The 13,295-nt window shown below is 50.8% G+C and overlaps 1 protein-coding gene across 4 annotated transcripts; it reads right to left on the bottom strand.

Moving 5' to 3' along the window:
* Positions 1-257: 257 nt before the first annotated feature.
* Positions 258-12,659, bottom strand: Hsd17b14 (hydroxysteroid (17-beta) dehydrogenase 14). 4 transcript variants are annotated; one of them, NM_025330.3, is made up of 9 exons: positions 12,513-12,651; positions 11,486-11,524; positions 11,184-11,266; positions 9,905-9,971; positions 8,107-8,198; positions 4,560-4,664; positions 1,557-1,624; positions 1,363-1,459; positions 258-932 (listed from the first exon to the last, which is right to left on the bottom strand). In NM_025330.3, exons 1-9 carry the CDS (start codon positions 12,598-12,600, stop codon positions 750-752), a joined length of 822 nt encoding a protein of 273 aa, NP_079606.3. In that variant the 5' UTR covers positions 12,601-12,651; the 3' UTR covers positions 258-749. The 4 variants fall into 4 exon arrangements, with proteins under 4 accessions (NP_079606.3, XP_006541133.1, XP_011249191.1 ...); XM_006541070.4 differs by lacking the exon at positions 1,557-1,624 and having other exon boundaries at positions 260-932; positions 12,513-12,659; XM_011250889.2 differs by lacking the exons at positions 8,107-8,198; positions 9,905-9,971; positions 11,184-11,266; positions 11,486-11,524; positions 12,513-12,651 and adding an exon at positions 7,085-7,185 and having other exon boundaries at positions 260-932.
* Positions 12,660-13,295: the final 636 nt, after the last annotated feature.

Genomic DNA, 13,295 nt, shown 5'->3' with positions numbered 1-13,295 from the left:
GGGGTTGAAGCTGGGACAAAGATGGTTGGAATTGGAGGTGGGAAATGCTGGATGGGGAGCTGGCAATGTGTAGCTCCATGGTAGAGCCCCTAGTAAGAGGTGGGGCTTGACTCAGAAGTGGAGCACTGGCTTAGAATCCCCAGGGAAGTACTGGAGGTGTGACTTAGTGGAGCAGCACTGCCTGGAATGCCCCGGTGTGGTGGTGAGGGGCTGGTGTTGTGCTTCATGAATGAAAAGAGGACACGACCACTCCAAGGTATAACTGGGGGGATGGCTTTTATTGTAGCTATAAGGGAGAGTATAGCCAGAGGCATCGGGTAGAGTCCAGACTAAACTGGTCCATGAGATCAGGGAGGGAGGGGCAGAGAAAGTGAAAGGAGAGAGAGAGAAGAGAGAGGGCAAGTGGACCAAGAAAGGAGCCAAGGGCGAACAGCACATTCATCCAAAATGGCAGGTTTTTATAGGAATCAAGCTGCGGGGAGGGGCGCAAAGTCCCTGGGCTAGAGAGGTTAGGAGCAGGGGCAAGGGAAGTAGCAGGTACTGAGAGGGCCTCGCTGCCAGCAGCTAGCTTATCCTGAGTTTCTTTGGGACCTGAAAGTTAAGTGGGAGAGCCCCTGCCTAGAATCCTCCAGTGGGGCACTGGAGTGTGACTCAGTGATAGAGCCTCTGCCTAGCACACAAGAGATCCAGGTTTAATCTCCAGTACTACAAGAAAGGAAGGGAGGGAGAAATGGATGGGCAAGACATAGTTAGTGTACATTAGGTGGGAGAGTGGGGACTTCCCCGAGGCTGCTTTTACTAGCCTTGCGTCCATACCCCAGTTCTGCACCCCCGGTCACGAGAAGCTCAAGCCCTGTACAGAAGGTGGCTTCAGAGGCCAGGAAAACGGCTGCAGCCGCCACCTCGGCTGGCTGGCCCATGCGGCCCAGGGGCTGGGGAAAGAAAAAAGGGAGAGAATTAGGAGCAGTCCCTCCACCACCACCCCCAACCCATCCGTAAGCATGTGGGTTCACACCTGGCATCTCAGCAAACAAGAAACATAAGCCAGAGCTCTGCCCTGAGTTCAAAGCCAGCCTAGGCTAGAAAGTGAGACAAACTCACTCAAGTGTGTGCACATGCACACACACACAGAGAGAGAGAGAGAGAGAGAATTGGTAGTACATGCCTGTAACTCTAGCACTCAGAAAATAGAAAAATCAGAAGTTCTAAGGATGTCCCTCCCCTTAGCAAGGTCCAAGCCAGCCTAGACTATATGAAGCTGAGAGGCAGAGAGAAGAAGGAAGAGAGGAGAGAGGCCCCAACCCGATCAATCTTCCTCCCAGCTACCTCAGCACCTCCTACAGCTACCTCAGCACCTCCTACCTGGGCCAAGGTGCCTTCTAGAATGGTGGCCCTGGGGTCTGAAGTTGAGGCTGCAAGCTCTTCCCACAGTGGAGTCCAGATGTTTCCTGGGGAGATGCTAGGTGAGGGCAAGAAGGAGTGAGAGCTGTGTATGCTAACCATGTCCAGGCATCCCCAGCTCTCCTGAGCTTCTATGTCCACATTGATCAGTTTACCAGTTGACTCGGACACCATGTCTGCTTTCATCCAAAGCCAAAGCTTTGGTCATGGCAGTCACTGCACCCTGCGGAGGCAGAGACCAGAGAGAGTTTAGTCTCTGAGGACAGAGCCCCTCTCATCCTCTTCTAGGCAGCGAACAGCATGCTGAAGCATCAGCGGGATTAGCCTGACCCATCCTGAAGATACTCCCCGTGCTCCGGCTCTGCGCAGGTCAGTTTGTTACCGATTGCCAGAATTCAAGACTACATGATGAATACGGCCTGAGACACTCTTGGGACATCCCAGACTTGGGAGCTAAGATAGGTGGACTGCCATGAACTCAGTGCTAACCTAGCTAAGCCAAGATGCTGGCTCAAATGAACTCTAGAAGGGCCTGGCAAGATGGCTCAGCATTAAAGTCACCTGCTGCCAACCCGGACAGCCTGAGTCTAATCCCCAGGATCCACAAGGTGGAGGGAGAAAGCTAATGCCACTAAGCTGTTCTCAGAACTACATAAAGAAGCCGGGCATGGTGGCGCATGCCTTTAATCCCAGCACTCAGGAGGCAGAGGCAGAGGCAGGCAGTTCGAGGCCAGCCTGGTCTACAAAGTGAGTTCCAGGACAGCCAGGGCTACACAGAGAAACCCTGTCTCAAAAAACCCAAAAAAAAAAAAAAAAAAAAAAACTACATAAAGAGATACACAGAGACAAACAAATATTAAATAAATGAAAATATAATAAAGAGAGTTAGAGGGCTGGAGAGGTGGCTCAGCGGTTAAGCACACTGACTGTTCTTCCAGAGGTCCTGAGTTCAATTCCCAGCAAGATGGTGGCTCACAACCATCTATCTGTAATGGGACTGAAGGAGTGTGCCCTCCCCCCAGCCTTGAGCAGTCAACAGTGGCAAACCTAGTTTGCCACAGTAGCTAGCTTACTTAGGGTGGAGTCTTCTGACCTAGGTAAAGTCTATTGTCCTACCACATCTGCTTCTTCCTCCAAGATGGCACTACCTGCTGAGAGGCTGAACCTGTTTTCCTGAGCAGATCCTGGAATGGTGGGGGATGGGTCCCCCACACCCATAAGCTCAGACTCATAAGTAAACATTAGGCTTTGATCAGAGAACTTTGTCTTGGCTTGTTATTTCTCTCACCGCCTTTCCCATCCAACCACATCTTTCCTTGCAGGAACCCAGGAACCTGTGGCTGCTGGCGGCTACAAAGGAGTTGAAAGGGTTTGCAACCCCATAGGAAGAACAACATCAACCAACCAGACCCCCCAGAGCTCCTAGGGACTGAGCCATCAACCAAGGAGTACACATGGCTCTAGCTGCATATGTAGCAGAGGATGACCATGCCATGCATCAATGGAAGAAGAGGTCCTTGGACCTATAAAGGTTCGATAGACGCCCCAGTGTGTAGGGGAATCAAGGGCAGGGAGATGGGAGTGGTGGGTGGGTGAAGGGACACCTCATAGAAGCAGGGAGAGGGAGCATGGGATAGGGAGTTTCCAGGAGGAAAACAGGGAAAGGGGATAACATTTGAAATGTAAATAAAGAAAATATCAAAAAAAAAAAAAAGCACAAAAAAAAATGTAAAAAAAAAAAAAAATCAGTGCTGGAGAGATGGCTCAGCAGTTAAGAGCACTGATGCTCTTTTTTTTTTTTTTTTTTTTTTTTTTTTTTGGTTTTTTCGAGACAGGGTTTCTCTGTGTAGCCCTGGCTGTCTTGTAACTCACTTTGAAATCTGCCTGCCTCTGCCTCCCAAGTGCTGGCATTAAAGGCTTGTGCCACCACTGCCCGGCTCTGACTGCTCTTCCAAGGGAAGCAGGTTCCATTCCCGGCACCACCGGATGGCCCAGGTCCAGGGAGTTAGATTCCCTCTTCTGAACTCAGCATGAACCAGAAAGGCCCCCATACACACATGCAGGCAAAACACTCATATATTCAAAATAAACATAAATAAGTATGTTTTTAATGACTTTACTGCACTCTGAGTTCAATGCCTGCCTGCTGTACAGTTTCAGGACAGCCAGGGCTATACAGAGACACTCTGTCTCAAAGATTATTAAATAAAATAAATAAAATAAATACAATCTGACTGGTGAGGATAAGGAAGGGTGTTTGCTGCCAAGCCCAGGTTCCTGATTCTGTTCCTGAGACCCACGTGGTAGCGGAGAGCTGACTCCTGCAAGTTGTTCTATGACCACTACCACCCACACCCACACCCACACCCACACACACACACACACACACACACAGAGAGAGAAAGAGAAAGAGAGAGACAGAAAGAGACAGAGACAGACAGAGAGAGAGAGACAGAGAGATAGAGATAGACAGAGAGAGAGAGACAGAGAGAGAAAGAGAGACAGAGACACAGAGAGAGACAGAGACAGAGAGAATATAAATTATTTTAAAAAATAAGCCGGGCAGTGGTGGCTCATGCCTTTAATCCCAGCACATGGGAGGCAGAGGCAGGTAGATTTCTGAGTTTGAGGCCAGCCTGGTCTACAAAGTGAGTTCAAGAAAGAAAGAAAGAAAGAAAGAAAGAAAGAAAGAAAGAAAGAAAGAAAGAAAGAAAGAAAGAAAGAGGAGGTGGATTGTAGGCTCAAAGCTGAAAGCTGAAACCCAAATAGCTAGGAAAGGTGTAAGCCCCTACAGGCAAGACAGGCAGGTGAGTGGTCACATCTCTCCTGAGGTCCCCCAAATGCCAGGCCCCACCCAAAGGACAGTCTAACTGCCCTAAACAGTGGGATCTAGCCCAGCCCCATCCCTACAGAGTAGAAACGAACTCTCAACTTGAAATCGCACCAATCCCCACCCCGGAAAATCTCCCGCAAGAAATTCTACATAAACCCCATCTTCTGCCCAGTTCTCTCCTGCTTCTCACCAGAGCAGAGGGAGGATCCTGACCATCAGGATAGCTTACCATCCAAGCTGTTACCCTACATCAACTGCAGGGTTACCTTTCCCCTCAGAGCTGTAACCCTTACAAGAGGACAGGAGAGAAGAGGGGCTGGCCTACCTTGGTGGCCACGTAGGTAAGGGCCTGGGACTGGCCGATGGCCCCGACCAAGCTGGAGATGTTGATGATGTTCCCTCTGCTCTTCCGCAGGTGGGGGAGGGCAAGCTATGGGGAGGATAGATCAGTCATTTGCAACTGGTCCTGGAGAACAGCCACCAACATCCTCAAGTGTGGGACTGTGACCACTGTCTAGTGAGTGGATCTCAATGAGCACAGGCATAGGGGCACATCTATGGTATGTCTGAGCACCTCTGCAAGGGATCAAGGGATCTGTGTGTGTGTGTGTGTGTGTGTGTGTGTGTGTGTGTGTGTGTGTCTGTCTGTCTGTCTGTCTGTCTGTCTGTCTGTCTGTCTGTCTGTCTCTGTGACTTTTATCTCCCTTCATCTGCTATTCCATCTCCAGTCCTCATCAAGCTAGGAAAACCTAGACACCATACAGAACCCTGCCTCTTCAGCCCAACTAGGAGGAAGTGTTTTACTCGGGGGAGAGAGATGGTGTGTCTGGGCTGTACAAAGAACTCTGTGATCATGCCTTGCATGATGCAGGGAAAGCCTCAGGATGTGTCCCGCTTCCTGCCACCTCCTGCAGCTCTCTGGAGCCCCCTCCCTGTATGACTTCCCTACGCCCAGTCTGTTCTCCACTGCTGTGGGCACTGGCGCTGTTCCCAGGACACATGACTGAGCACTGAGTAGGTCCTCAGGAGGCTCCTGGAACAGGAACCTAAGAGGATCCCTACTGTGGTTCACCCCCCAAATCCACCCTTCCCCCCTTCCTCCGTGCCATCTTCAACACTGCAACTTCAGAGCCTCTTGCCTGGACCACTCCCTGCAGAGAAAGCCACACAGGCCACACACTCTCCTCAGTTTGCCTTGGAATAAGAGATCCCTGGGGACTGTCATGGTAGTCACATGCCCTCTGGTCCTGTAACTGATATTGCAATAGTGAGAACATCTCCAGTACAGGGAGCCCTGCCCACTGGGGCCCCTCTTCTCCTCTTAAAGGGACCAGCGACAGACAGTAAGTGCGGCTGGATCTCAGGAAGTCAAAAGCCATAAACACAGGAGACGTTCAGAGGACTCTGAAGTGTCTGAACCCAGCTCTGCGATGGGGGTTCTCTGCTCTCCTCAGGGGAAGGTCCCTCTCGCACCTCACACACATTCTTCCTTACACTCTGGAACCACCCGCCCACCCTCTCCCTTATGCCAGTCAGCTTTACACCCTCTCCACCTTCCGTAATGGCAGTCTCTGATAGGCCCCTTGCCTACTCTCTTCCCTGAACCAGGTCCAGAGCTATTATTCAATTAATATTTGTCCCACTCCCCTGACTCTTTCCTGGGTATGTCCCTGGCTGACAATCTCCCGATGTGACTCTAGGCAGCTGCAGAGGGCCCCTGCTTTCACCACCTAACCCAGCTTCTATCTTATTCCAGTTTACTCTAACCCGAACCAGGTTCTCCCAAATGTTTGTGTTGCGCGTGGGATGCAAGCGACTCACATCTTTATTTTAGTTTATATGCATGGGTGTTTTCCCTGCATGTATGTCTGGGAACCACATGTGTGCAGTGCCTGTGCAGGCCAGAAGAGGGCATCAGATCCTCAAAAACGGAGAGTTCTGGGACTAGACCCCAGGTTCTCCTGAAGCGTCCAATGCTCTTAACAGGTGAGCCGTCTCCCCAAAGCCTGTCTACCGTTTTAAGATAAGGTCTTTCACTGAATCTGAAGCTCATCAATTCTGGCAGGCGGGTTGGCGAGTGAGCTCTGGGGACCCACCAGTCTCTGCTTCTCCAGCGAGGGTTAAGATTACAAGCACAGATGCTGGGATCCAAACTCAAGCATGCAGAGCCTGCTCTTCGACCAACTGAATAAGCTTCCAGTCAGGTAGGGGACACTTGGGCCATTCCAACCAGCAACTTCTAAAGCCACCTCAGGGACTCTGGGGACCTCTTGATCCCCACTCATGAGCATCTACTTTGCTGACTTTCTGAGGGTGAAAACAGGCACGTGGAAGAACTCTGTGTCCCCTCCCCCAGGGCATTCACCGGACCAGTCTGCTGAGGGGAACTCCCCAGCGCCCTTTGTTAAGCACCTCCCGCATGCTAGGGACACAGTACAACCCTTCCTGTCCCAAATATCTCCTATACACATCCCTCTCTTTTGTGGCGTTTTGGAGACAGAGTCTCACTATGTAGCCCTGGCTGTCCCGGAACTCACTCTACAGACCAACGCCTGTTGCCCACAGAAACAAGACAGAGGGAGAGATTTCCATTCTGCTGGGGCTGGTCAGTGCGTGTGGCATGGAACATTCTAGAACATGATTAGGAAGTTCCCATCACTTTCTTGCTCATCCACCTTCCATGGCTCCCTATCGCTCCTGAAACAAAAACTGGATCCTTTAGACACAGTAACACCATCTCCACCCACCCCTCTCTGCCTATCAGCAGCAGCCAATATTCTTACTGACTCTCCTAGGCCACAGACAACCTGCCTTCTTCTTTTCCTTCCTCAATCCGTAGCCAAGATTGACCTTGAACTCCTGACCCCTCCACCTCCTCCATCTCCTGGGATCATAGGTTGCACCGTCAGGCATGGCGCTGGAAATCCAAGCTAGAGCGACAAGCTGCTGAGCAAACCTTCTGCCAGCTGAGCCCCAGCCCCGCCTTCCGGTTCTTCCTTCCTTCCTTTCTCTTTGTTTTCAACTCAGGGTTTCTCTATGTAGCCCTGGCTGTCCTGAAACGTTCTCTGTAGACCAGGCTGGCCTGAGACCCAGAGATCTGCCTGCCTCTGCCTTCTAAGCGCTAGGAGCTTTTTTTTTTTTTTAATTTTATTTATGTATTATATGTAAGTACACTGTAGCTGTCTTCAGACACTTTTTCTTCTCTCTCCAGCCCTGCTCTCTCCAGTCCCACTTGCTCCAGCCCATCACAGCCTGGTTCATCTTTGGATTCTTACCATCTTCTTTGTTACCCAAAAGCAAACCTAGAAAGCTCTGGGAGATAGTGAGGAGGCTGTAGCTTCCCAGATGGACGAGGACTGTGTCTGTCTCATACCTAGGATGGTCGGTGTCTTTCGAGACCCTGATTCTCAACCTTCCTGATGCTGCACCCCTTATGTTGTAGTGACCCCCCCAACCATAAAACCATAAACTTATCTTTCTTTTCTTTCTTTCTTTTTCTTTTTTTTTTTTGAGACAGGGTTTCTCTGTGTAGCCCTGTCTGTCCTGGCACCACTTTGTAGACCAGGCTGGCCTCGAACTCAGAAATCTGCCGGCCTCTGCCTCCGGAGTGTTGGAATTAAAGGCATGTGCCACCACGCCTGGCTCTTATCTTTCTTGCTACTTTACAACTGCACTTATGAATCTTAATGTAAATATCTGTTTTCTGGAGGTCTTAGGCAACCCCTTGTAAAAGGATCTTTAGTTCCAAAGGGGTTACAACCCACTGACTGAAAACGGCTGTATTATAATAAAGACAGGAAGCCAGGGGCACAAAGCAATGTGCGTGTGGTGGACTGAAGGGCACACAGCTACTGCAGCTGTGCCTGTCTCACCTTGATCAAGGTGTATGTCCCCAGCAGGTTCACCTCCAGAAGCTGACGGAAGCCCTGGGCAGAGGTCTCCTCGGGCAGCTGTGCAGGTGGGTCTAAAGGGAAGGAGAGGATGAGGCCAGGACAGGAAGGTGGGAGGGAGGGAGGGAGGGAGGGAGGGAGGGAGGGCAGGGACGATGGGGTTAGAGGAAGGAGGGCAAAGGCAAGGGAGAAAGCCAAGGGAGGAGGCTGCACAGCCTCTGCAGAACAGGGCATTCTGGCCCGTGCCTGTCATTCATTCTAGGACTCAAGGGGAATTGTGGGTAGGTGCTCTACCGTTGAGCCAGGCCCCAGCTCCCCAGCCCCCCAGCCAGTATCTGTTCTCCTCACTGTGGAAGGTGAATTTCCCTGCTTAGACACCACTCCCCATAACGGAATGTGGTTCGTTGCGGGTGTTGAATAAACATCAGCCTAAGGAAAGGAGGACAAGGGTAAGTTAAGGGTGAGCTTCTGGCAACTCTGAGTCTTTATTGTGATGTGAAGCAGCTAAGATGGGAGCCCAGTGGCCAAGGGACTGTCCTCTTCACATCCATCTTTGGAGGGAATTCAAGAGGGCCCTAGGTGTTCCCTGAGCCTTCGTTGCCATGGGGACTGGCTGTTCTATAGTACAGCTGTTGGGCTGATGAAGATTTCCCAGAGTGCCACACCACAGAGTCTGGTAAAGTGCACCTGGGTTGTCCTTTTCACCATCAAGGCCCTGGGGCCATCAGCCTTCAGCAAGGCAGGCACTGCCCAGGCTCTGGGAACATCCTAAGGGACAGTTTGACCTCCTTTATGGACTGACTACAGCATCCCCAACAGAAAGGGGAATGGTTCTCATATCAGAGATGGAAACTGAGGCACGGAGATGTGGAGAGCACAGCCTGAGCGCACAGCAGAAAAAGCAAGGACTGAGGGTGAGCTCTGTGTTAAGGAAGGCTGGAGAGACGGCTTGCGGTTATGAGCACCGCACTGCACCGCACCGCACCGCACCGCACCGCACCGCACCGCACCGCACCGGCTGCTTTTCCAGAGAACTAGGTTCAATTCCCAGCACCCACGTGGTAGCTCAGAACTGTCCGTAACTCCAGTTCCAGGGGATCCAACTCCTTCTTCTGCTCTCTGAAGGCACCAGACATGCAAGGGGTGATCAGACATACATGCAAGTACACACACACACACACAACAGGAGGGAGAGGGCTGTGCCTGGGGAGGGGTAAACTGAGGTTCAGAGGAGGGACTGCTGAGATGGTTCAGCTGTGCTCTTACTTACTGCCAAGCCTGATGACCCGAGCTCCACCCCACATGGCGGGAAGAGAGAACCGAATTCCTCAAGTTGCACTGAACACCACACAAGTACTATGCATGAGTGTATGCTTGATTGTGAATACACACACTTGCACAATGCAGATAGATAGATAGATAGATAGATAGATAGATAGATAGATAGATAGATAGATAGATAGATAGATAAATAGATGCAATGATTTTTAAGAGGAAGGAATGGCCGGGTGTGGTGGCGCACGCCTTTAATCCCAGCACTCGGGAGGGAGGCAGAGGCAGGCAGATTTCTGAGTTCGAGGCCAGCCTGGTCTACAGAGTGAGTTCCAGGACAGCCAGGGCTACACAGAGAAACCAGCCTGGTCTACAGAGTGAGTTCCAGGACAGCCAGGGCTATACAGAGAAACCCTGTCTCGAAAACAAACAAACAAACAAAGAGGAAGGAATGGGGTCAGGGTATAAGTAGATGCAGGGACCCTAGCCCCCAAGCCATACAACTTACGGTAGCCAGCGTTATTCACCACACAATCCAGGTGACCAAATCGAGAGAGGGTCTCAGAAACCAGAGTCTGAGGAGAGAAGAAAGAGCAGGTGATGAGCTGAGAGGTGACAGTAGTCTTGGAAAAGCCAGTAGGCCCAAGGCAAGGATGGGCTCAGCTGAGGAAGACAAGGTGGAGCGAGGGGGAGAGGGGAGGATGCAGGAAGCTGAGGACCCAGACTAAAAGAACTAAGGGACATAGTGCAGTTGCCGTTTGTCACAGCTAGTGTTTCTATCACTGTGATAAACACCATGGCCAAAAGTGACCTGGAGAGGAGAGGATTTATGTCTGCCTACAGCTCCCAGGTCACACTCTGTCACTGAGGGAAGCCAGTGACAGAGGGCTCAAGACAGAAACTCAAGGCAAGGACTGAAGCAGAGGCTCACTGGCTTGCTCCCTTGGCTCGTTCAGCCCCTTTCCTTATACTCTCCAGGCCTCCAGGACCACCTGCCCAGCGATGTCACAACCCCCCAGGGAGCTAGGGAAACTCCCACACCAACCACTAATTAAGAAAATGAGCGCCTTTAATCTCAGCACTTGGGAGGCAGAGGCAGGCAGATTTCTGAGTTTGAGGCCAGCCTGGTCTACAAAGTGAGTTCCAGGACAGCCAGGGCTATACAGAGAAACCCTGTCTCGAAAAAAAAGAAAAAAAAAGAAAAAGAAATTGAGCAGGGCAGTGGTGGCACATGCCTTTAATCCCAGCACTTGGGAGGCAGAGGCAGGCGGATTTCTGAGTTCAAGGCCAGCCTGATCTACAGAATGAGTTCCAGGACAGCCAGGGCTACACAGAGAAACCCTATCTTGGGAAAAAAGAAAAAAGAAAATGAACAGCAGGTTTGCCCACATGCCAATTTGGTGGGGCCATTTTCTAGTGAGATTTCCTCTTCCCAAATGACTGTAGCTTGGGTAGAGTTGATATAACACTTATCAGCACACCACCTTAGAAAACTTTGGAGAGGGGTGTGTGTATAAGGCAGAGCCTCAGAAGGAGGGTCTACAGACCCTGAGGGTGGTGGGGAGCTGAGATACACAGACAGAGAGACAGAGGCCCAGACTGGGGCTAAACCTGGAGGCACATAACAGATTCTGAGTGCAGGGAAGTCAGAAATTTGATACAGGAAGCAAGTGTTTTGTTCATTCCTAAAGATGGGAGGGAGAGCAGGGCAGAGGGACTGAGCTGTCCTGGGCATGGGTAGCTGGAAAGAGGGACTGGAGACCAGGTGTGGGACAGAAAACACTCACCTGCAAATCTCTTTCCTGTGTCACGTCACCGGGGATAAAAACAGTGCCCGAGAGTTCCTGCTCCAGAGCCCGGCCCCCAGCCTCTGCAGGAGAAAGATTTTGGGTCTGAGGAAGGAGAGCTGAGGCTTGGACACCAGAGTCTGAGGGTAGAGGGCTAGGGAAGAGCCCTGGATGGGAGGGAAGAAAGCCAGGACTTGAATTCCTGGGTCCGAGGAAGCAGAGCTGGGTTCAAGGGAGGAGAGCTAGGCGCGGATCCCTTTCGATGGAGGAGGCAAGGGAGAATCGAACACTGAATCACTCACCATCCTTGTCACAGAAAACCACTTGAGCCCCACTGTCCACTGCCAAAAGAAGAGAACAAGGTTACAAGCCCTGCAGACTTTCCTCACCATCTCTGGTGCCCTCTGCTGGCCACCACCCAGAGCACCTGCCACTCCAGCGGCTCTTGTGACTGGCTTCAGTCCTCTTACAAGAGCAGAATCTTGCAACAAATAACCTTTTTCATTAAGCTGCTGTTGGCCCCCATCCTGGATTCTAGAAAAATCCCAAACCGATAGGCAATAATACTCTCAAAGCTATCATTTGCAGCTAGGAACCGATCCAGGGAAGATTTTTTTTTTTATTTTTATATTTTTGAGACAGAGTTGCTCTGTATGGTCCTGGCTGTTCTGAGCTCACTCTGTAGATCAGGCTGGCCTAAAATTCAAGAGATTCGCCTGCCTCTGCCTCCCAAGTGCTGGGATTAAAGGTATATGCCACCACTGCCAGGCCAGTGGAAGAACTTTTTTTTTTTTTTAAGATTTATTTATTTATTATATGTAAGTACACTGTAGCTGTCTTCAGACACTCCAGAAATGCCAGATCTCATTACAGATGGTTGTGAGCCATCATGTGGTTGCCGGGAATTGAACTCAGGACCTTCAGAAGAGCAGTCAGTGCTCTTAACCGCTGAGCCATCTCTCCAGCCCAAGGAAGAGTTTTTAATGACCAACCTATCAGCAAAGACCCAACAATCCAAATGGACTGAGGGACTGGAGAGATGGCTCAGCAGTTAAGAGCACTGGCTGCTATTCCAAAGGACCCAGGTTCATTTCCCAGTGCCCATATGGCAGCTCACAACTGTTTGTAACTCCAGTTCCAAGGGATCTAATACTCTCAGCCAGATTCAACAACAATGCAGAGGAAAATAAAAATAAACAAATCATTTAAGAACAAATAAATCATTACAGAAATGAACCTGAGTCTCCTCCTCCCACTCTGGGAACCTCTGTCAGTCATCCTTTCTCTCCTACAACAATTCAGACAGCAGGCGGGAAGACCCTTACTCACCGAAGGCTCTCACGATCGCAGCCCCGATGCCCCGGCTGCCTCCAGTCACCACCACCACCTTCCCAGAATATCGGGTTACTGCAGCCATCCCCAGCTGTATCCCACGCCCTCTGGACCTCTTCCCACCTCCACAGTCCAGAGAAGCAGTGGGGTGGAACCAGATATACAGGCTGGGTCACTGAAGGCTGACCTTGGGAGGGGGTGTTTCTAGGAAGGCACACCTGGGAGAACTGAGGACTCTCCTTCCTAGCCCTTCTTTTTCAGTCCCAGGGTACCCAAACTGACAGTCCTCCTTCAGACTCAGGGACCCTCACCCCAGCTCTGCCTCCTCAGACTGACTTCAGCCTTGCTCCCTTTGACTTGTTTTTTTTGTTTTGTTTTGGTTTGGTTTGGTTTGGTTTTTCGAGACAGGGTTTCTCTGTATAGCCCTGGCTGTCTTGGAACTCACTTTGTAGACCAGGCTGGCCTGGAACTCAGAAATCCGCCTGCCTTTGCCTCCCAAGGGCTGGGATTAAAGGCGTGCGCCACTACACCCGGCTTTTTTTCTTTTTTTTTTTTTTTTCCTTTGACTTGTAAGACCAGGGCTACTTCTTCTGGCTTGATTCAGGCTCCAGCCTCCTCCCTCAGACCCATATTGTTTGTTTGTTTGTTTGTTTTTCGAGACAGGGTTTCTCTGTATAGCCCTGGCTGTCCTGGAACTCACTCTGTAGATCAGGCTAGCCTCAAACTCAGAAATCCACCTGTCTCTGCCTCCCAAGTGCTGGGATAAAAGGCGTGTGCCAC

This window comes from Mus musculus, chromosome 7, assembly GCF_000001635.26.
Source record: "Mus musculus strain C57BL/6J chromosome 7, GRCm38.p6 C57BL/6J".
Lineage (NCBI taxonomy): Eukaryota > Metazoa > Chordata > Mammalia > Rodentia > Muridae > Mus > Mus musculus.
Note: the sequence above shows the minus strand (reverse complement) of the source record. Positions and strands in the feature narration are given on the sequence as shown.

Coding starts and splice junctions, on each gene's coding strand:
- Hsd17b14 (NM_025330.3), bottom strand. CDS start 12,600: ATGGCTGCAGTAACCCGATATTCTGGGAAGGTGGTGGTGGTGACTGGA. Junction 8,199..9,904: donor GGTGAATAACGCTGGCTACC/GTAAGTTGTATG, acceptor CCTTCCCTTTAG/ACCCACCTGCACAGCTGCCC. Junction 1,460..1,556: donor CATGGTGTCCGAGTCAACTG/GTAAACTGATCA, acceptor GCCCTCACCTAG/CATCTCCCCAGGAAACATCT.